Genomic DNA, 24,251 nt, shown 5'->3' with positions numbered 1-24,251 from the left:
AATAATGTAAATGACTGCAGGTTCTACTGTTCATTGTTTTCAGGCTGGTTGTATTGGTGCTAGCTAGGTACCCCAGAAGTTGCGGTCGAACAAATGATGCTTCATTACCAACGCTGTTTGCTTGTTTACAGACTTTTTTGTACAGCTTTTACAGTGCTACTGTATCTTTTTTGACAAGCAAAGACCCACACGGCGTTCCATCGTATGCATGTCGCGAAGCTAATAGCAGTGACGCTATTACTGTGTAACTCCGGTAGGGCAACATCTGAAAAATAGCGCACGTGGTTGTGTACCGTTGCTTAACCAGTCGGCGAAAGACATCACACACGACAGAGAACGGTTGATTGTCAAGGGCAATTAATGCCATTATCTTGGCTTTAATGGGTTTGGCCTTTAAGTTGTCTTGCAGAGACTTTTTTTTTTTTTTTTTACTGTTTCAAATGACTGCTCGATCCACACAGCAGACATTGTGGGCTCGTTTAAGAATGGTGTTGCATGTATAGCGCAACATTTCATTGCGTCATGTACCTACATTATATAGGTATGCACGTCAGCGTTGATAATGGTTTTGCACATCGGAGCGTTAAACTAGACATCGACCGATATTTACATTTTTAGATAATATCGGCTGATACCGATATATTGTGCTTCCCTAGTTTTAATTACAGCACTACAAGTAGAAAGGGGAAACTCCACTTAACTAGTTTCAATATAAGCAATCACTTGGGAGTTTCTGGATTTTGTGTAAACTTCTCATTTTAATAACTCAGTAATTTGCTATTAAATGTCATGCCTAGTCTTCCCTGGTTTCCCACCCACCTTTTTTTTGCGAGTGCAACCTATTGCTACCCCCCACTCCTCGTACAAGGATGCTAATCTAAATTCTATGACCTCCGGATTTTTGGCAGGTGGAAGCCGGCTCACGCACTGTCCTGGCCATCGTTGGGGAGGAGGAGATGGTGAACAATGTCACTGGAAGTCTGAAGCTGCTCTGAGGGACTAAACCAGCTGTGGAGGTGCAGGGCTGTGCAATGCCACAGAGGCAACCAGCAGAGGGCAGCATCCCCCTAACAGCAGAAGGGTCTCAGCATGCAAGCGCTACAAAGTAACAAAAAAAATGAAAAAAATAGTAAAACAACCAGACATGACCCAACCACCAAGATGAACATTCAGCCATTTTTTTTCTGTTCCCTATCCGAGCCACTGACTGGAGAAGAGATGTGTATAGAGTTGCTCATGTCGAGAGGAAGGGACTGGTTACTCACACCGACAATGTTGAAGCCAGTTTGAACAGTTAAGCTATTTGAGGGATGGCCATTACTGTATGAGAGAATGGTATCCAATTTTTATGAAGCTGGAAGTTCATGGCATCCCATAATTCTGACTCCCAATTTTTATAATATGATTTGGTGTATTGAAATAAGAAAAAAAATCAAGGATAGAACCTAGTGTTTTGGTGTTAAATACTGTTATTGTAATTCAAGCAGCAAAATATATTAATGTAATAATTATTTTTAGATGTAGGATCTTCCTGTGAAAGTTACTGCTTATCAGTAAGGAGAGCTTTACTGACACCTTTACCATTGCGTCGGTGTGTAAACTAATGTGTATATGTATACACGTATGTATGCGACATTCTCCCCCAAAGACCCTGCCCCTTAGAAATGACAACACTACATACTGACGTCAAATGGCCATCCATTGCTTTTATGTGCATCCGTCCAGGCCATATATAATCGGTGGCATGCCATCAACATTTCGCACAATCACTGTTGGAGTTCTTATTTTATTTGTTTTGTAGTTTTTTTCCTCTGTTTTCTGTTCTTGCAAAAAAGGATAAGGTCGACTTGGCTTGCTCTGAGTTATAATTCCTGGACTTGGGGGTTTGGCGTAAAAATAAGTGTGAGGAACTCATTGTATGGGTTAAAATAAGCTGCTGTGCTTGATGCTTGCACAGGTACTCAAGCTGATTTATTAATGGTTTACACAAGTGAAATGTTGTAATTTTTAAAACTTCTTTGAGGGTAAATGTGTTATCTTTCTCTACGATGTAGTCTAAAAGATGTCTAGCTATGACTTCTGCCTAATCAGTATAAATATCTAAGCTGGAGTAGCAGTTACAGGAGAACAATTAACTGCATAAAAAAAAGTATACATTCTTGCCCTTACAGATTTAAGCATTGGACAACCAGATGCCTATGACATGTTTCTGTTAAAACTCATTGTTCATTACTTAAGCAAAAATGAATCGTATTTTGTGAGCATGTGATGCCATTTGGGACCGTAAATGGCTCTGAAGTCTTACTAAATATGGAATGGTCTTATTATTTAAATGGAACTGACATGACATGCATGTAACAGTTATGCTGAAAACATTTTTTTTCCTCTGTGTTAAAGAGACCATGCAAAACACCATGGCTGCATCCATTTTTTATTTTGTGTTTGCACTTTGATACCTTTCGGTGTTACACAACAATTTGTTCCTGTTTTAAAACCAAGGAGCCCATTAAAAATTACTTCTGACCAAGTGAAGTAATTTTTTTTATTTGAACCTATTATACTTTCATTTTTTGTAAATTACATTTCTACCCCAACCGCAATGATTTGTTTATTAATATGATTAAAACTACTGATGTTGGAAGTTCTTCCCTGCCACATTTCAGCTCTGAACCTTTGTTTCGTGGGGAGAGTTATCTTCTCTGTACAGGAATCCAACTTCCCAATAACATTCTATAGCAATCAATCTATCGGTTTATAGAGGGTGGAAAAAACTTGGAAACTAGAGTGAAATGATTTTATTAGTTGTGTAATTATTCTGATGAGCTTTTTCAGATTATAGAAATACACTTGTTAAGGTTGACGTGCGCTACAGCATCTCTCTAATGGCTGCCGCGTTCACATGTCGGATTGATCGGAGGAATGTCTTGGCCCGTTCACGTGTTCCGAGCGAACGCAATCCGAAATCGCGGCCAGCATGTGGGAAAGATCGTTGTCCATGAGATTATATCCAAGTTTCCTAGTTGTAATTACAAGGGCATTCATGTGCATTTTCCCTAGTAGCAAGCGAGCTACCCTTGACAAGTAATGCCGCGTTCCTGTCTTGTCGGAAACTCGAGCCCTCCATTTTAAAATTAATGTAAAATATTTACGTTGAGCTTCCAATTGATTTATTCCGGTACATCACAAGTGGAAACTCTGGATCCGACTCTTCAGCAAATCTGACATTTCGTGAGTTTCCGACATAAGGTATCAAGATCGATATCAGCAGAGCAGGGGAACCCAAATACAGCCTGTGAAAAGTACGTCAAGAATGTAGGGATGGTCTTTCATTCCCTCAATTCAGCCTGAACGATGAATAACAAGGCTCTTCTAAAATGTAAATATAGATTTTCAAATTAATGTATGTTGGAACGTTCCATGCGATTGAGCAGTATTACAGAAGAGGCCAGTGGCAACTATAAAAGAGCTGGGAACTCACAGATCTATGTAGACAAAACCGAATGAATCCTTGATTTATTCAGTTCAATCTCAATTTTCATCGCGCAGAAATATACTACGTATGTCAAATAGATCAGTTCTATTTACTAAAATGTCATTTGTGTGCTTGTGGTTACGTTTGTTACCTACTGTCAAACTGCATTGGATAGAGTAGAATTTCTGAGTAAAATGAAGGTAGACATTTTAGAAACATGAACGTTCTATCTTTGCAGTCGTCTCCGCATTTTAGACCATTGCAACATAAAGTTAGCATTCATGACTTTTTCTATTCCAAATGGTTCTCTCAGGTCCATGATAAGAAATAAAGAAGCCAATCGCATGCAATCTTAATTATATTCATTAATCCTCAAACGCAGTTATTTATTTAACCGATGAAGGATAATGGAAGCGGAATCTTCATCAATGCTTTGCATATACTCGTAAACAAGGTCAAACGCGAACAGCAGAATGTAGCCTAAAATCTCTATAATCGAAAGAAAAGTACATTTATTCTGAAACCGCTATCGAATGTTGGTTGATTATAATAAAATTCGATCTGATCACATACATGAAAAGCCTATTCTTCTCGCCAAAATTCCCTTATTGATAATGACGAGCCATTCGAATAGATGGAATTTTCGTGAAGTGTGTCCTTGGCTATTCCCGTTCAAGAGTGCAGTTTTGAATTCGGGCTGCAGTATGAGGGACCAGGGGTAATACGAACAACCCTGGTCAATTTCCCTGTCCAATCCCTTGCCAGATCCTACATGAACGACACCTCATATTCCATTCATGACACTTTAGGTGGGGCTGACCTCTGTCGTATTCCCTGGTATGGGGCACTAGAGACCCCGTGTAGCTAAGGTTGGCTACTCTGTTTCGGTATGTAAACGAAGGCTTTCCCCTTTGCGTTGAAAATACATACATAAAAACATTCAAGCAATATAATCCCTCTATAAAATAATCAAATAAATCCTCGGCCTTTTCATTTAATTACTTGAGCATTTCCCCCATATTGTAGACACGGGTCCGCTTTTTGTATAAAATTCTCTCCCGAATCAATCCATTCTACCGACACTTGCGATCACTCCCGTGTGCCACAACTACACATGGCAAAATCCGAATGCGCTTCAGCAACCCTTCCTAGAAAAAAGTCACGCCCTCTTGGCATAGACAACAGCTAAATTCGGCGCCCTATTTGACCAATGGCTTGCTCGTACAGCAATGCTGTCCTTTGACAGGCACTTCATTGACCAATAATATATTGGAGGTAGGACATCAGTGCAAAACCCGCCCTAGTAATTGAGCCCCTGCTTCATTGCCCGTGAAACCCCGTGGCACCGTTGTGTGTCAGACAGTTTCGCTGGGACCCGCGATCTATGCCGGCGAAGAGGGGGATGGGCGCCACTGCGAATGTTAGGACCCGAGACAGAATCATAGCCCTGTACTACTATCACATAGAGCTGCATATACCCCTTTATAAATATCGATTGTAAATAATATACAGCACCATAATAAATGGATTAAACCACCCTGGATTCAACATATACACTCGATGGAAATACGGTGCCCAAGCAGGACAGGGAATTAAACGTTCAACCTTTACGTGGGGGAGATTTAGAAGTTTGTTTCCTACCCCAGAAGAGGGAGCTACCAAGGGGGGCAAAGGATAACAGGAGACTCCGAGGCCGAGTTGGAGGCCTGGTTCGATTTGATGTTGGAATACTCGAAGATCTGCAGACAACACAGGAGGATACTTAGTTCGTACTGGGTTGGAATGTCTCACTAGGTGAGTGGTTTAGTCATGTTAAATGTGTATTATAGGTTGATTTACTTGTGTATTTTCAACGTTTTAGTTGAAACACATTGGATTGCTTGCTGTCTTTCACTATCATAACGTCATCACAAATTATGTGCTAACTAAACCTGTTAATTTATCAAATGCAACTGTTCACGTTGTTAATCCTTCTTTTGCTAATATTCCTGTTATTGTCTCATGTCGCAAAGCAGTTGATGTATGCAATGGTTGTCCTTGGTTTTGGCCATGTAACTTAGCTAGCCACATCCATTGCAATTATTTGATAGTTAGCTAACTAGGCTAGCCAACGTTTACCTGATTATAAACTATGTTCATTCCTGTTATGATCACTTGAAACATTGTATTCTTAGTTATACATTTATGATTTTTCGTGAGTTTGACTTTACTAACTCAGCAATGAACGCATTGTATTCATTAACACCATTTCCAATGTACCTACGGTTTCAACTTGTAATAATAACGTTAGTTGGTTCCCACGATGGCTGAACAGCTGAATAACATCACCTTTCTTGATCTCACTAAATTGATTATTGCCTTGTTTTAGCTTTACTATTATATCTAGTTATTTTAACTAATGTAAGTATTATTATTAGTTATATTACATTTTCTCTTGAAGTGACTGGCCACGTAGTGATTGGTTTTATACTACATTAGAATAAACCACACTTCAAGAGGACATTCTTCTTATCGCCCGTGGTCTGGTGCTTATTAGTTAGCCAACTAAGATTGGCAAAATAGGTTGCTTACAAGCTGCTTGACTAACTGATCGCGTAGATGGCTGCGTGTGGATTGGAATCATCGGCTTGATACGTTGCTTTTCTTGGCAGCTGTCTATATATTTATTAGTAGCTTTGGAGAAAAAATAGAGGTAAATGTGCCTAAGGTAGATAACTACCTAGTTGACCAGAATAGTAAGGCTTTTGGGACATTTTCCAGTTGTTTGTGTCCACACTTGATTCACAGTATTTCGTTCTGTCCGAGTTATGACATGGTGCATATTTTTACAGCTTTGCATTCATTGATTCAGGCTATCCCCCTTTCGGGTTATGTATTCACAGTTAGCCAATACTGTACTGTACTATTCTATTGTTAGGTTAACACTAGATGCGTTTGAGTTCATGGCGTGTGAAGTGTTTATTTGTTTTGTGTTAAAATATATATATATGCGCGCTACATAAGATTGGGCCACTTAACATTTTTACTTTATGGATTAAAGCTAATAGAAAGCCATATCTAGAGTAGTGACTTATTTTTCTAATTTACCAACCACCAACGTCTGTGGCGGATAAGAGAAATGGGTGGTATTTGAGTGGAGCTCGCGTTTCCTTTGGACCGAAAATTGTAGCTAGAGAATGGAATGGCTGTAGACTCGGATATCGAGCTTTCAGCTTTGCTAAATTTGATTTTACTGTTGTTTTGGCCTGTTTAACCGTCCGTCTATGTTGGACAATGAATACATTGGTAATGACCGATATGAGGAATTCGAGGGACAATTGCTTCACTTAGTTGCCACCAATGTAGACTAATTAGTCTTTACAATCTTTCAAGAGACTTGATTTGGACAAGCCCGCCCAGTTTATTTTTAGATCTAACCGGATGAAGCTATCTTGTTGACGTAGTTGTTCTGCATAGTATGCTGACTGATCTTATGTCATTTTGTGTATTGGCTGGCAGCTGTTGGAATGTTTCACTAATGCATTTTATAATATAAAAGGGCCACTGCTTGTGGGGTAGCCGCTTAATCGTATTCGTGTTGAGCTCCCAGACCGAGAGCAGTGTAGTTGTGTGGGTAAAAGGTGATTGGGTAGTTGTGTGGGTAAATGCAAGGTAATATATTCTGCTGTTGATGAGCTAGCTCTGCTTAGAAACCTCCCCATTGTTACAACACCGCATGATAGGCCTAACTACACATCAAGTGTTCCTGTTCCATATAACAGTAAAATATTCTTGCATATTTCCAGAAATAAAATGGAATGATAAAACCGTTCGGCTACCACGACCTATCCTATTTCAAACAGAATAGGCTGGATTTGAATGTTTTTGTTGGTCTGGAAGACTGCCTGCGGGTTGGCACAGCCTGGACTCGTTTTGATTGGTCCCGGGCTCGCATTCTCTGAATAACCTTGCCGCTGCCGTTCTGGCCTCTTAACCATTGAAAACATGAGCCCCGCACTCTCCCTCGCCGGACCCTTCTTTTTTATCTAAAACAAACTGTGTGCTCACCGAGACAAACACACCAGTTCCTAAGAAACTCGTGGAGAATTGGGACACGGACACACAATGGCTCGCTTTGTTAACCCAATCTGCAAATACTGTGAAATGTGTGGCCCTTTCATTGACCCGCCTCATATAGCCTCCCATTTTCTATTTGTCGACCTCTATTAAACAGGCTCACATTTTCCGCATTACATAAAGTTAGCCAACATAAATGTAAAAACATAACACAATCAACATACACGAGTTAACGTAAAAGGGTTGAATGAGTGATTCAGGAAGAGAAAATGGCTTCAGCTATACACAGTAGCCTATACTGTTAATGTGTTTAGCCTTGGCAAGTTTGTCTTCGACAGTACTGTTGAATAACCTGCTTGGATTTCCCTTTGTGTGTGTCTGGAGGCTGTGGAATTCCCCCCAAAAGTGGGCCTCTCCAACGGTTGGAGATCTAAAGGAATGTGCAGAAGGGCAAGGTTAGTCTTAGCCTGATGACTCACACTAAATCCTTCCGTTGATCACTACATACTTCAGTCTGAGACTGCCATCATTGACGTTGTTTGTGGTGATGAGGGGCGCAGTACAAAACAAAGTCATCAGCGATTCGATTGTTTCTAACCAATCAGAGTATCAAAGCCAGTGACGAATTTTCAAACTGCCACTTTACCCAAGTGTGTTCTTTCATCGGTTTTTGTACCAATCAGATGGCCCCGAATGTGTTCACATTTGGACAAGGGTTGGGGAGATACTCAGTTCCAGACCCATTGTGGAGAAGAAACTAATATATGTGGGCGTGGTGTAGCATTTGACAGCCACAAGGAGTCTGGCAAGCCAGGCAAGGTTAGTCTGGCCTGATTCTGTGTTCCTATTAAAGTGCATATCTAGCTATACACACAGCCCTAAAAGCACTGCAAGTGATCAGTAACTGTTGGGCAACAATGTGTTGTTGTAACTAATAGATGGGTTAGCTGACAACATCATGAAAACGATGTGCACGCTTCAATGGGGCAGAAATCGGTGTTGTTGTAATTCTGGATGGTCAGATAACAACCAACAATGACAATAAACTGCCATGTGGGGAATTGTGATTAATTTCAGCTACTTTAATCTTGTTCTTGATACCATGTCTTGTTTTGAGGTGTTTTGACTGATTTCATGTCAATGCTAATATGGCAGAAATTCGCTAGCTAGCTAACCAACAACTGTAACAATGTATTTGACAGACAAGTGTTCATTGTGCAAATGTTTTTACCATTTCCAATAAACGTTGGAGTCTAAATATAGTTTATATGTTCAACAATCTAATCCAAACCCCTCGATTTTGTCGCTAAACAACAAATCCGTCTATATAAAACCAATCAATGGAAGTTGAAGTTGCTGAGTTATTGATGTTTGTGGAATGTTGAACACCTTACCATGCGAGTAGATTAGCTAGGTCTTCCAGCCTGTGTATGTAAGAAAAAGACAGAATTCTGGCCTGTTTCCAACAGAGGAAGACAGGATTCCAGCTTCGTCGTGTGCAGACTGCTTTAGGCCAGGGAAATGAAGACCTCCGCTGACCATATACATGTTGATTGCACACTGTGTCATTACATGAAGGACAAGTGTGCCCCTTGACATGGTAATGTGGTGTATTTCTGCAGTCCCTGTTTTAAAAGTGTTGTTATATAGACAGATCGAATTCACCGCTCAGAGAATTGAAAGACAGAAGCTTGGTTGTGAGAGACCTCTGTGGTTTGTACTTAGCTACTTCCTTGTTTGTTAGTGATTTGCAATGGCTTTTAGTGAAGCCATTTCCTCGCCTAATAGTAAATGGGTCTCAACCACAGTTGCCTTTCCTGTCTCTGCACCTTTTTTACTGACCGGATGTGTGTTGTACTGTACCAGTTGGATATTGATTGCCTTTGGCACGTTGGTTGTTTTGCTCGTGTCCATGCCAGTGACGGTTGCCTGAATTTTAATATGTATTTGCGCAAGGGTGTGTGTGTGTGGGGAACGGCCTGCATATGTGACTCTCTTTCTGGCTTACTCCTCCCTGCTCTCTCTTCTCCCCCCTCTCCACTGCTCTCTCTCCTCCCCCTATCCACTGCTCTCTCTCCTCCCCCTCTCCACTGCTCTCTGGCAGCTGCTCTGTGTTGTGTTGCTGGCTCATCTTGCACAATGGGGTTAAAAACAAGTCGCTGAGATGCCTGGCTCTCTGATTGGCCCAGGGGCTCTGAAGCTGCTCCAATGGCACCCGCCGATTCCTCAGCCCCGACCACTCCACGCACTGGGGGAGCTGTGTTGGAGGGGGAGGAGGTGGCTGGTGGGGGAAAACAAGGCGGGGGAGCAAGCTACGTAATCATCTTGCACTCAAACTCTTCATTCTCCTCCTTTCTCTCGTTCTTTCTGGCTGGTTCCTCACTTAATGTTCTCTTTTCTTTGCTTTTGTGCTCTCATGCTCCGTCCTTTGCACTCTGTTCTCTTTTGTTCTGTCTCTCTTGGTCGAGGTCAGGGCTCTGTACAGGCCAGTGAAGTTCTTCCACATCGATCCAGACAAAACATTTCTGTATGGACCTCCCTTTGTCATGCTGAAACAGGAAAGGGCCTTTCCCAAACTTTTGCCACAAAGTTGGAAGCACAGAATCGTCTAGAATGTCATTGTATTCTGTAGCGTTTAGATTTCCCTTCCGTGGAACTTAGGGGCCTAGCCCGAACCATAAAAAACAGCCCCAGACTGTTATTCCTTCTCTACCAAACTTTTACAGTTGGCACTGTGCATTTGGGCAGGTAGCGTTCTCCTGGCTTTCGCCAAACCCAGATTAGTCCGATTGCCAGGTGGTGAAGAGTGATTCAGAGAACGCGTTTCCACTGCTACAGAGTCCAATGGCGGTGAGCTTTGAACCACTCCAGCCCATGCTTGGTATTGTGTATGGTGATCTTAGGCTCGTGTGTGGCAGCTCGGCCATGGAAACCCATTTCATGAAGCTCCCGACGAACAGTTATTGTTCTGACATTGCTTCCAGTGGCAGTTTGGAACTCTGTATTGAGGGTTGCAACCAAGGGCAGGCCATTTTTACGCGCAACGCACTTCATCTCCTGTCTGTCCCCTTCTGTGAGCTTGTGTGGCCTCCCACTTCCTGGCTGAGCCGTTGTTGCTCGACGTTTTCACTTCACAATAACAGCACTTACAGATGACCAGTGCAGCTCTAGTAGGGCAGAAATTTGATGAACTGACTTGTTGGACAGATGGTATCCTACGACGGTGCCACATTGAAAGTCATGGAGCTGTTCAGTAAGGCCATTCTACAGCCAATGTTTTGCTATGAAGATTGCATGGATGTGTGATAAATTTTACACACCTGTCAGCAACGGTTGTGGCTGAAATAGCCAAATCCACTAATTTAAAGGGGTGTCCACATACTTTTGTATATGCAGTGTTTTCCCCTCAAATGTGTGTCGGGGACAATAAAACAAGCTCAAGGTCAGAGTACTGACGGATTTGCCTTGGCCAGCTGAAACAATGCAAAACCTTGTGCATATTTCTGACACATGTTTACACAAAGGGTGTTGTCGCACTGCCGAGAGCAAATAAGGAAGATGAATAAACTAAATAGGAGTCAGACCCTTCAACACCTACCTACCCACTGCAGCTGCCCACTTTTGTAATACGCAGCTGAAAACAAATGGGGAAATGGCTCACTGCTGCCAAGTTGTTCCTGCTCTAGCTGCCGCCTCCTGTGACCTGGAACTGAGGTTCCTGTTGGGGGAGGGGTGCCTTTTTATTGCCTTGCTTCAGATTTGTCTCCTTCCCTTCCCAAAACTGGTTATGGCAGAGTTGGAGGTTAGGCAGCACTAGCTGTTCCATTTACTTCCTCTTCACCAACACCAAGCAATGGTCTAAATGTTTTCACTCATCCATGCTTGCTTTATTGAATAGTGAATATTGTAATTTTTGTGCCAGTTTTAAATCATTTGTATCGTTGCATTTCCTGACCCCAAACAGAGTAGAATTGGTGGGCAACCGACTCTGTATTGGTAGCCCCTGTGTATAGCCTCACTACTGTTATTTTACTGCTGCTCTTTAATTATTTGTGCTTTTTAATTTTTTACTTATCTATTCTTTTACTTAACACTCATTTTTCTTAACTGCATTGTTGGTTAAGGGCTTGTAAGTAATAATTTCACTGCAAGGTCTACACCTGTTGTATTCGGCGCATTTGACAAATCAAAATTGATTTGATAGGCTAAACCCAGGAACCCGAAGGCATGTCAAAATGGCCGCTCTGTTTTCTGTGTGATGCTGCGCCTGGTCTAGCGTTAGCATACTATGCGTTTTCTGATGAACATCAGCGTGAGGTGGAGTGAAGGCTGACCGTCTGTCTCGCTGCATAAGCGCGTCAGCTAAAGGAGGAAATGGAAATGTCATGTAAATGTGTTCGTCATGGGGGAGAGAGAGAGAGAGACTGCTTGATGTTATGCTAGAACACGGGCTTATCTGACAATGAGTGGTCAAGCCCTTGTTTCGTTCTTTTACTCAGGCTTCTGCAGACTATTTCATGAAGTACAGGGAGTGTATTAACAAAAGAGACTGTTACTCAGACTCACTGCCCTTTTCATTTATTTTAATTTCTCCCTTTTTTGATGTGAAAATTCCACCCTGACACCCATGAAGCAGGCTGACGCAAAAATAGAAGGCAGACATTAGTGAAGTGACCACAAGTCAAGCACTGTGCCCAGCCAACAAGTTCCAACAAATGTAAGAAAGTAGCCATCCCATGATGAATGTGGACTGTTGCTTTGTATGGCCCTATTAACATTACTCTAAACAGATGGTTTGCTACCTCAACGTCGAGAAGCAGACTCAGTGAGCAGCTCTTGTGTCAGTCTGACTAATAGAATGTGATAGGTCAGACTGAGATGTTGTGTACACAAAAATCCATATGATGATTAAATTGCCTGAACTGATGCATGAATGTTAGTTATAACAATGTACTCCACAGTTTTTATTTGAATGACCCTTTAAATGATTATCCATCAATCACCCATAATGAACGACATCAGCAAAATGCCTGCGATATGTGATCGTTACGGTCGGTGTCGATAATCTTCTGTTTATCGTCCCAGTTCTATTGTGAACCCAAACCAGCATCTCTTCCCTTTCCCTCAGGCTCTCTTTCTCTCCCCTCTTCTGCCCCAGTGGACAGTGGCTTGGTTTGTTTGCTTCCGAAACAGATGATTGATTTTGTGACACATTGGCCCTTCTGTCGGCCTGCTCCCTTTTTATTTTTCTATTGTGTCCCCCTCATCCCCACTCTGGTCCCGGTCCATTCAGACAGCTGGACATTGTTGTGTTAATGGCAGGCTGCAATGCGCTTCTCGCTGCTTGACCGCATGGCATGAGAACCGTCAGATCATGATATTGGTGTTCTGATCTGATGACACAATGGCTGACCAAAATTGGAGTTGAAATCGCGATTTAGCCATTTGACTTTGAGGCGCTGTCTCAACAGCTAGCCTATATCACGATATCAAAAAAGAATGAGTGTTGGGACTCAGTTCGTTGGATTATTAACATGATACCTCGTCTCAGTATCCCATGTTTTACTTTCAGGGGGTTGCTTTTAGCAGGAGGCTGGGTGGGGTCCTATTTGATGCAGAAATGTTTTTCTGCTTTGCAACTGTGTTGTGAGACCAGGAGACTGTCGCTGTGGGGAACAATTGGGTTGTGCTTATAGCAGACAGTTGTGATATTCAAAGAGGATGAGAGAGATGGAGGAGCTGTTATCATGCATACTGTACTTTCTCTCTCTCACTTTCTCTTTCCCCCGTTATTTTCATGTGGAAGGGTTGCATAAATGACTAGTGACTTCTGCCAAATATCGTGTGGGATTCCAGAGAGGAGCTTTACTATCTACCTGCTTCAAGAACCATAGACTCTCTTTTTTATTTTCTATTTTTCTAAAAACAGAAAAATATTTCTTATTGAGGCCTTCATTTCCTACTAGTTTCCCAGAATCTAGCTATTCCTCTTTTGATCAATGTTCTGTTACTGACGTTTAAAAAAAATACGTCACATCACCCACCGCAGATGTTCTTTCAATGCAACTCAGCCAGTACCATGTGCATCAAAATGTAAGCTCCAGGGTTGAGGTCAATTTCAATTCTAGTCAATAGCAGAGAGGTGCATGAAGATGGCGGCCTCCATGCATTTGCCACAAATTCCTCATTTTGCTAAGTTCGCCGTTGCTCTCTTTTACTATTTTTGTTGTTGTTGTATGGTTATCAGCAGAGTATACATGATCCCAATGTTGGCTTCAAGACAATGGCAGTTTGAAAAAAATAAAAAGTAGATTGTGCCGATATGTGGGGACATTTAAATCATGTCGTGCGCCGTAGTTTAAAAACGAAGTGGATAGTGCTAAAACAATGACTGCAAGAATCAGATTTTCCAATGTCAAGTAGCTGCAGTTAAAAATACCCCCCCCCAGTAAAACATGCATTGCTAGGCTATGCCCAGTATTGAAGCACTGAAGTTTCAAAGCATTGAAATGCCAGATGATCCACCTTGTCATTTCAAGTCTATTTCTCAAACGTTCTGTGTGTGTGTGAAGTGGCTTGCGTTGTGCCAGGCTATTGTCTTCTGCTTCTATTAAAAGGTTCTGGTGTAAAAATACATTTGCTAACAAAATGCTTATGCCTCATCCACATCACCAAGGTTGAAAGTTTTGTACTTTTAAAAAAAAATTTTAATCAGTATATGAATATGAATATGAATGCGACATTGAAGAATACACACAGCCGGTGTGGTTTTTGGGTGCCAGAGATTTATTTTTTATCTCACCTTTATTTAACCAGGTAGACCAGTTGAGAACAAGTTCTCATTTACAACTGCGACCTGGCCAAGATAAAGCAAAGCAGTGCGACAAAAACAACAGAGTTACACATGGGATAAACAAAAGTACAGTCAATAACACAATAGAAAAATCGGTATACAGTGTGTGCAAATGAAGTAAGGCAATAAATAATCCAATAGTGGCAAAGTAATTTCAATTTAGCAATTTACACTGGAATGATATGTGCAGATAATGACGTTCAAGTAGACTGTCAATTGGGCAAGAACCTGAAACCCAGCACCAATGCTCCTCAATGGCAACAGCGCAAGGGCAGGGAGTGGCACTATTTACAAATCGAAGAACACATTGCCCAAGGAGTTTTCACTCTGTCAATTCCTCTTCTCCTCAACCTTGACTCCTAAAACAGTGCTGAGGGAATTTCCAATTGTAAAAAAAAAAAAACGTGTTCATTATGTCTAGGGCCTATTGAATGAGAGTACACACGGACCTGTCAACCTATTTCCTGAAATATGGGTGGCTGTGTGCAGGGTGAGCGGCACGGCTGCATCACTTCGCTTTGTTATGGCGGTGGGGGGGTGTCTATGTTTTGGTCAAGCGGTGCAGGGCTTACTCTGCCTGCTAGGCTGTTTCTAGGTGTTCAGCTGTTTGTGTGTGAGTGTTTGTCTGTAAACATCCTGTTTCCTCTACCTTCTTGTGGCGGCTTACGTACACTATATCCCACCAGGGACACGTGAGCACCTAAATCATATAAATATTAAAAGGAATCAAAATAATTTATTACCAGATGGTACAAGCACTTCTAGCAGAGCTCAACTGTGTCTGGAGAGTGAAAGAGGGAGGGGAGTGAAGGACAGGCACGGAAGAGAGAAACAGGAGGAAGAGGGATGGAGGGAGGTAAAGGATTTTCCTCTGTGCTGTTCATTTTATCACCCCCACGGACTCCTCCAAAATGGCCTCTGTTCCAGTGAAGTGAAAAGACTTTGAGCCCGCTGGTAATTTGAGCCTGCTATTCAAGGCTGGGGGGAGCAAACAAGGGAGGGAGGAAGGAAGGAAGGGGGAGAGGTAAGAGAGGCCCTTCTGGAATATACCTCTCAGTTCATTGTTGTTTTGGAACGAGTCCCAAAGGTGAACTCCCTTTGAGGCCTCGCAGGGAACCAGCTATTTCTGTCCCAAAAATGTATCTCTTGTACAGCTTTCTCACTACTAACAGTCAAGTTGTTTCTAATAAGCTCTTATTTTCTCTATGGCTCTCTGGCCATATGCTATGGGCTTTCCTTTTTCTTCTTAAAGTCACTTACTCTTAACTCTTTGTATGACCTTGCATAACTTTACATATTACATAACTTTTCCCTAAAGTACCATTTTAGGATTGTACATACTAGATAGACAATCCCCATCCAGGCAAAACACGGTGTTTCTTACTGCAGCCTACTGTATTTGCACAAGATAAAGCCTTTTATTGAAAAGAAAAGTAACGAAGTCCCTCAGATTTAAAGGGGATTTCAACTCAGAAGTGTAAAATTGGAATGTTCTGTACCGTAAAAACTTTGTATATTGTTCTTATCAAACAAAACACGAGGTTTGAATCTGTTTGTAGCAGAGCAACGCACACATCTAGGGCCACACCTTTCCACTATTGTATTTGGATTGATGTTTTCTGGGCAACAACCACTCTGAGAAAGAGTGCATATTTTTCCGCAGTCGTCACTGTACGGCTAGAAACTACCCAGAGTTAACTGACCTTGACGTTAGTGGAGGGAGCTAGGCTATTAGGTAATCCATTGTTGTTGCCTAGATGCTGGTAACTAGCCACTGGGAATGCATGCAAGCTAGCGTTAGCGTAGCTAAGGGACCAGTTCAGAAATGCCATGCATCTCAGTACTTTGACCAGGCTACCAATTACTGGACTCACCCCAGTAGAACAATGCGCTTTATACAAGGATGGGTCATAAAGTCTGCGTGTAGTGTTGTCTTCATTGTGCAAACCAATATTAGCTGCATTATCGCCAGTGTTACGTGTTAAAACCACTTCCTCGTGTGTGCGACAGTGTGTGTACATTTGAGTACATTCACGTAATTTCATGACTGAGTTTTAAGATGACCTTGCTCTATGCCAGATCCTCTCCCGCTCTCTGCTGCTGGGTTCACACGCTCCCAGGGCTGGTTCTTTTTTCTGCAGCCTCAGTCTGCTGCCTGCCTGCCTGCCTGCCTGCGAGATGGCTGGGCGGATGAGACAAAGCACGAGAGAATCAGAGGAGTGTTGCTCAGTGTTCCAGAGTTGTTGTCGTGGTGTATGGATCATATGACAGCCGACTGGATGACTCACCCTTGTGATGTCTGGGCAAACACCGCCCCCGCTGGTTCTCCTTGGTACTGCAGGCGAGAGGCCCAGTTAGAGCTCCCACTGTAGGGGTGGTGGAGGTGGTGATTGTCTGTTGTTCTGTCTGTTGTTTTTCTCCACACTGGATATATAGCACCACGGGGTGTATAGCACCACGGGGTGTATAGCACCACGGGGTGTATAGCACCACGGGGTGTATAGCACCACGGGGTGTATAGCACCACGATATGTATAGCACCACGGGATGTATAGCACCACGGGGATGTATAGCACCACGGGATGTATAGCACCACGGGATGTATAGCACCACGGAACCACGGGGTGTATAGCACCACGGGATATATAGCACCACGGGACCACGGAATGTATAGCACCACTGGATGTATAGCACCACGGGGTGTATAGCACCACTGGATGTATAGCACCACGGGGTGTATAGCACCACTGGATGTATAGCACCACGGGGTGTATAGCACCACTGGATGTATAGCACCACGGGGTGTATAGCACCACTGGATGTATAGCACCACTGGATGTATAGCACCACGGGGTGTATAGCACCACGGGGTGTATAGCACCACTGGATGTATAGCACCACTGGATGTATAGCACCACGGGGTGTATAGCACCACGGGATGTATAGCACCACGGGATGTATAGCACCACTGGATGTATAGCACCACTGGATGTATAGCACCACTGGATGTATAGCACCACTGGATGTATAGCACCACTGGATGTATAGCACCACGGGGTGTATAGCACCACTGGATGTATAGCACCACTGGATGTATAGCACCACGGGGTGTATAGCACCACTGGATGTATAGCACCACGGGACCACGGGATGTATAGCACCACTGGATGTATAGCACCACTGGATGTATAGCACCACGGGGTGTATAGCACCACGGGATGTATAGCACCACTGGATGTATAGCACCACTGGATGTATAGCACCACTGGATGTATAGCACCACGGGATGTATAGCACCACTGGATGTATAGCACCACTGGATGTATAGCACCACTGGATGTATAGCACCACTGGATGTATAGCACCACTGGATATATAGCACCACGGGGTGTATAGCACCACGGGGTGTATAGCACCACTGGATATATAGCACCACGGGGTGTATAGCACCACTGGATGTATAGCACCACGGGGTGTATAGCACCACTGGATGTATAGCACCACTGGATATATAGCACCACGGGATATATAGCACCACGGGGTGTATAGCACCACTGGCCTGGGCGTCACTTTGACATGTTGGTCATTTAGCAAACCCTCTTATCCACAGCTTACGGTCAGTAACCCATTGAGCCCTGGTCAACAGTAGTGCACGATATAGGGAATAGTGTGCCACGCAGACCGACTCCACTCCTGGCAGTCATTGCTGTTGTAACAAGGCCAATCTAGGTGGAGCAGCCTGCATGACTCAGCATACTGTTTGTTCTATGTGAAGTATTATAGGTGGCTCTTTGACATTTCCCGTGTGCGTGTGTGTGTGTGTGCCTGTGCTGCATGCGAGTGTGTACAGGAACACATGTCAAAGAGAGCTTCTTGTAATGAACACTGGTTCCTCATCTGATTTGAGTTTGGAACACCCCTTTGTTATGAACCTGTTGAAGTATCAGATGTTATTTTTGACCGTGTCATTGCTGTTACCATTCTTATCCAACTTGCCTAAGATGAAGGCCTAGGTGCCAACTCATGGTCCTGAAAGTCACGTTCATTGTTCACACACACTTACAGAACACGACCAGCAGTTTGCCAGCGTTGTTTTTGTTTTGTTGAGAGGGTTCTTTGTGTAGTTGAGGCAGAGTAATGCTGTTTCTACCTCCGTAGTCCTTTTTAGGCTTGTTTTGTCGAGGACTCGCAAGGATTTAGTATGACCTCTGAGTTGGGATGACTCACGATAGTTCATTGAGAATCCAAATGGTCCAGTGGTGTGTCATCAGCGGGGGGGGGGACGCAGCTTTTTGCTTCATTGCCAGCTTGTATTTATAATGGTGTTTTGACCATGGAGGTTTTGCCTGGATCCTGCTGGGGCTTTACCAAACTCCCTCAGGTTCATAGGGTCAGAACTGTGTTTGCTGACTGTTCACTTGTTACTTTTGTGTGTGGGTCTGGTGTCTGTGTTTTAGGGCTGTGACGGTCATGGAATTTGGACTAAAAGACACTACTCGGCTCCTGACTGCATGTGCTGCTGCTGCAGGGAGGGGGGCGTTGCCTCGAAATCTAATTTATTTATATAGCCCTTCGTACATCAGCTGATATCTCAAAGTGCTGTACAGAAACCCAGCCTAAAACCCAGCCTCGACAACTGAAAACTTGTTTGCTTAAACACCTCGCTTGTTTCAGCAAGGAGCAACGGTTTCGTTAAGTTGGAGAGTCTAGTCCATGTTAGAGCAGAAACAAATGCCTATAAATGCTGGGCGTCCCATCTTCAGTCACCTGTTCACTCCACACATTTATTAGAATAAAACATTAATTTTTTTATGTTTACGTTTAGTTTATATTCATGACGGCCTTCATCCATATCCGTCTGTTATACGGTAATTGTGCCAACCCTATGTCTGTGTGTAGGTAATTGTCTCACTAATTACCTCCCTCTTTCTCTCAGGTCTCCCCATGTCCGTGAGCCGTCGGCTGCGGCTTTGCGGCACCCCACCCCTAGAGTGGTCTGTCGCTGCAGTTCGGACCCCGTGATCCCTCTCCCGCCCCCCCCTCCCCTCCCCTCCCCCCTCCTCCTCCCTCCCTCCCCTCCTTCCCCTCCTCATCGCTGTGCAGGACGTCATGAGCATAGTAATCGCGCTGGGAGTCACCACACCAGAAACGTCCTACTCAGATATGGCTGCTGGATCAGAGTGAGTACCGCGCGGGCGGGGTGGAGGGAGGGAGTACCGCGCGGGCGGGGTGGAGGGAGGGAGTACCGCGCGGGCGGGGTGGAGGGAGGGAGGGAGTACCGCGCGGGCGGGGTGGAGGGAGGGAGGGAGTACCGCGCGGGCGGGGTGGAGGGAGGGAGGGAGTACCGCGCGGGCGGGGTGGAGGGAGTACCGCGTGGGCGGGGTGGAGGGAGGGAGGGAGTACCGCGCGGGCGGGTGGAGGGAGGGAGTACCGTGCGGGCGGAGGAGGTGTGGGGATGAGAATGCACGCATCCTTCTTCACCATCTAGAAATAGACTTGTCAACTATGGTGAAAGCCTTTCTCTTGCATTGTAAAAATAAACAAGGTGCACTGATGCACTCAACCAACACATACATCACATACTGTAACTGAATAGTGATGATGCCAAGGCTAAATCAGACAAGTATTGAAATAGGAGCCCAACAGTCCACTGTTCTGCAGAACACTGAAGAAATGTCCCCAGAAACCACAGGGAAATGGACCTAAACCCAGCGTTGTTGCTATACTGTAGGTGGGACAGATGAAATTGACCTGAGCCCAGCACAGCTGTAGGTGAGACAGATGAAACGGACCTGAACCCAGCACTGCTGTAGGTGAGACAGATGAAACAGACCTGAACCCAGCACTGCTGTAGGTGAGACAGATGAAATGGACCTGAACCCAGCACTGCTGTAGGTGAGACAGATGAAATTGACCTGAGCCCAGCACAGCTGTAGGTGAGACAGATGAAATGGACCTGAACCCAGCACTGCTGTAGGTGAGACTATGGAATGGACCTGAACTCAGCACTGCTGTAGGTGGGACAGATGAAATGGACCTGAACCCAGCACTGCTGTAGGTGAGACAGATGAAATGGACCTGAACCCAGCACTGCTGTAGGTGAGACAGATGAAATGGACCTGAACCCAGCACTGCTGTAGGTGAGACAGATGAAATGGACCTGAACCCAGCACTGCTGTAGGTGAGACAGATGAAATGGACCTGAACCCAGCACTGCTGTAGGTGAGACAGATGAAATGGACCTGAACCCAGCACTGCTGTAGGTGAGACAGATGAAATGGACCTGAACCCAGCACTGCTGTAGGTGAGACAGATGAAATGGACCTGAACCCAGCACTGCTGTAGGTGAGACAGATGAAATGGACCTGAGCCCAGCACTGCTGTAGGTGAGACAGATGAAATTGACCTGAGCCCAGCACTGCTGTAGGTGAGACAGATGAAATGGACCTGAACCCAGCACTGCTGTAGGTGAGACAGATGAAATGGACCTGAACCCAGCACTGCTGTAGGTGAGACAGATGAAATGGACCTGAACCCAGCACTGCTGTAGGTGGGACAGATGAAATGGACCTGAGCCCAGCACTGCTGTAGGTGAGACAGATGAAATGGACCTGAGCCCAGCACTGCTGTAGGTGAGACAGATGAAATGGACCTGAGCCCAGCACAGCTGTAGGTGAGACAGATGAAATGGACCTGAACCCAGCACTGCTGTAGGTGAGACAGATGAAATGGACCTGAGCCCAGCACAGCTGTAGGTGAGACAGATGAAACGGACCTGAACCCAGCACTGCTGTAGGTGAGACTATGGAATGGACCTGAACCCAGCACTGCTGTAGGTGAGACAGATGAAATGGACCTGAGCCCAGCACAGCTGTAGGTGAGACAGATGAAACGGACCTGAACCCAGCACTGCTGTAGGTGAGACAGATGAAACGGACCTGAACCCAGCACTGCTGTAGGTGAGACAGATGAAATGGACCTGAACCCAGCACTGCTGTAGGTGAGACAGATGAAATGGACCTGAACCCAGCACTGCTGTAGGTGAGACAGATGAAATGGACCTGAGCCCAGCACAGCTGTAGGTGAGACAGATGAAACGGACCTGAACCCAGCACTGCTGTAGGTGAGACAGATGAAACGGACCTGAACCCAGCACTGCTGTAGGTGAGACTATGGAATGGACCTGAACCCAGCACTGCTGTAGGTGAGACAGATGAAATGGACCTGAACCCAGCACTGCTGTAGGTGAGACTATGGAATGTAGCTGGATCAGGCCTCCTTCCCCCTCTCCATACATGTCTTCTCCTCCTTCTCCCCCCCAACCTGACTCGAGGGGATTTCACTTCACATGGAAACAATCAGAAACAGAAAGCAGACCAGACATTTACAAAACAAATCTCCTGCTGGGATGTAATATTTTCTTGTTTGAGATGGAGCGTTATGACATTTGAGATGATAATTCGGCAACGCTTCATGCACCAGGACTGTAGTTGTTAGGTGAAAGACAAGGTTGTTCTCCTCTCCCACCGAGACCTCTGCTAAAGGGCAACGGGGGAGGTGCATAACACGCCAGGAATCATGGCGTCCGACATTCCATTTCCTGAATGGTCATCATTCTCCCAGGCTTTCCTTGGCTCTTGGGGGATGTTTTGGGCTGTGGTGCCATCTAGTGTACCGAACAGGCCTGGGAGATTTCACCCGCTGGTTGTTTACAAGCTTAGCTGCTGTATAAGTGGTTGAAGAAATGGCTTTCACCATAGTTAGCCTAAACATTTAGTCTTTCTAGATAAAAAATGTTTCTTCTAACTTGTCCCATTATCTGGTTGTCTTTCTATCTTTAACTTCTACTTTTCTCCTGCTCTCGCTCTCTCTCTCTCTCGCTCTCTCTCTCAGCCCTGAGTCAGTGGAAGCAAGTCCTGCCGTGAACGAGAAAAACTACCCCAACCACAACTGTGGGAGTGCACACAGTCATGGGTATCGAGGACTGCCATATACTGTGAGTACACAGCTCTCCTCCTCTATCACTATTAGTCTCTGTTCTATACTTATATCTACCTTCACTCTAATTATAGTCTCTGTTCTATACTTGGATATCTACCTTCACTCTAATTATAGTCTCTGTTCTATACTTGGATATCTACCTTCACTCTAATTATAGTCTCTGTTCTATACTTAAATATCAACCTTCACTCTAATTATAGTCTCTGTTCTATACTTGGATATCTACCTTCACTCTAATTATAGTCTCTGTTCTATACTTGGATATCTACCTTCACTCTAATTATAGTCTCTGTTCTATACTTAAATATCAACCTTCACTCTAATTATAGTCTCTGTTCTATACTTGGATATCTACCTTCACTCTAATTATAGTCTCTGTTCTATACTTAAATATCAACCTTCACTCTAATTATAGTCTCTGTTCTATACTTGGATATCTACCTTCACTCTAATTATAGTCTCTGTTCTATACTTGGATATCTACCTTCACTCTAATTATAGTCTCTGTTCTATACTTGGATATCTACCTTCACTCTAATTATAGTCTCTGTTCTATACTTAAATATCAACCTTCACTCTAATTATAGTCTCTGTTCTATACTTGGATATCTACCTTCACTCTAATTATAAGCCAGTCTTTGTTATATACTTAGTTATCAATATTTCGGTCAAGTACCTTTTTGTAAGATGACTTTTTGCAGAAAACTAAATGAATTAGTCAGTGTGAGCACGTAAAGCCAGTACGGCTGCATGTGGAATCTTAGGTCAGAGAAGAAGGATAGTCCCTTACTACACAACAGTCTCACATATCCTAGACAAACCAAACAAACTCAAGTCAGTGCAATGTTGGAACTCTGTAATGCTGCTTGACACGTTCACACAGCGCCGCCTTGCGTTTTCAGCTAACAGGTCGTATTGTCATGTACCATTTGGTTTGTCCTCATTTTCATTCGTCTTCCATTTTCCGTTTCCTCTTCCTCCTTTTTTTGTGCCTGAACACCTGTTGTTTGAAGATGCAACAGTCTTCCGTTGTGTGTTGTCAGGATCACAACTATGGCGCGCCCCCTCCCCCCACCCCACCCGCCTCCCCGCTCTCCCAAACCATCATTCCCCGCATGGAGCTCAACCCCGCCTCCCGCTACCATGACAACGCCACCAATGGCGGCCAGGTGGAGAACTCTGCCGACAGCGAAAGCTCGTCGGAGGAAGACGGGGCTGTGGCCAGCTGGTGCCACTGCAGCCTGACGCAGGATGGCTTCCTCATCAAGTGCGAGAGCTGCAGGTGAGATAACGTGTTCCTGAATACACTCTGTTGATGTGTAGAAGTGCCGGATGATTTTATACGTTAGCTATATTTGTGTGCGTCACCTCTTCTATTTGTCTTACATGAATACACAGACATACTACAAGTCATATATTGAAATAGCAGATCTGCAATTTCCTGGTTGTAATATTGTTCTGTGATTTCAGGGGGCTGGACAGAAGGAAAGGACTGTATGGCCAACGCAGGAAACCAGAAAATGTATCAGGTATTGTGAAGGGTACTTGACACAGACTGCATAACATGCATCTTAATATCCGTCTTTCAAATATGGAACACGCATGCAGCCACAACATTAATGCTTTGGCAGTACGTACAGTTGAAGTCGGAAGTTTACACATTAAAACTAGTTTTTCAACCACTCCACAAATTTCTTGTTCACAAACTATAATTTTGGCAAGTTGGTTAGGACATCTACTTTGTACATGACACAAGTAATTTTTCCAACAATTGTTTACAGACAGATTATTTCACTTATAATTCTCTGTATCACAATTCCAGTGGATCAGAAGTTTACATACGCTAATACGGAACCCAAACCGGCGTGC

At 44.0% G+C, this 24,251-nt stretch overlaps 1 protein-coding gene across 5 annotated transcripts in view; it reads left to right on the top strand.

The window, feature by feature from the left end:
* Positions 1-24,251, top strand: part of LOC110528515 (histone-lysine N-methyltransferase SETD5) — a 54,150-nt gene that overhangs the window by 8,468 nt on the left and 21,431 nt on the right. For 2 of the 5 annotated variants that reach the window (XM_021610625.2, XM_021610623.2), the window contains exons 2-6: positions 909-5,266; positions 19,318-19,561; positions 22,275-22,377; positions 23,396-23,664; positions 23,853-23,911. In XM_021610625.2, the coding sequence (XP_021466300.2) occupies positions 19,491-19,561; positions 22,275-22,377; positions 23,396-23,664; positions 23,853-23,911 (502 nt within the window). In that variant the 5' untranslated portion in view covers positions 909-5,266; positions 19,318-19,490. Of the gene's footprint in view, positions 1-908; positions 5,267-19,317; positions 19,562-22,274; positions 22,378-23,395; positions 23,665-23,852; positions 23,912-24,251 lie in introns of those variants that run through there. The other 3 variants (XM_021610626.2, XM_021610627.2, XM_021610624.2) reach the window with 2 other exon arrangements.

The sequence above is a fragment of the Oncorhynchus mykiss genome, chromosome 7, assembly GCF_013265735.2.
Source record: "Oncorhynchus mykiss isolate Arlee chromosome 7, USDA_OmykA_1.1, whole genome shotgun sequence".
Lineage (NCBI taxonomy): Eukaryota > Metazoa > Chordata > Actinopteri > Salmoniformes > Salmonidae > Oncorhynchus > Oncorhynchus mykiss.
Note: the sequence above shows the minus strand (reverse complement) of the source record. Positions and strands in the feature narration are given on the sequence as shown.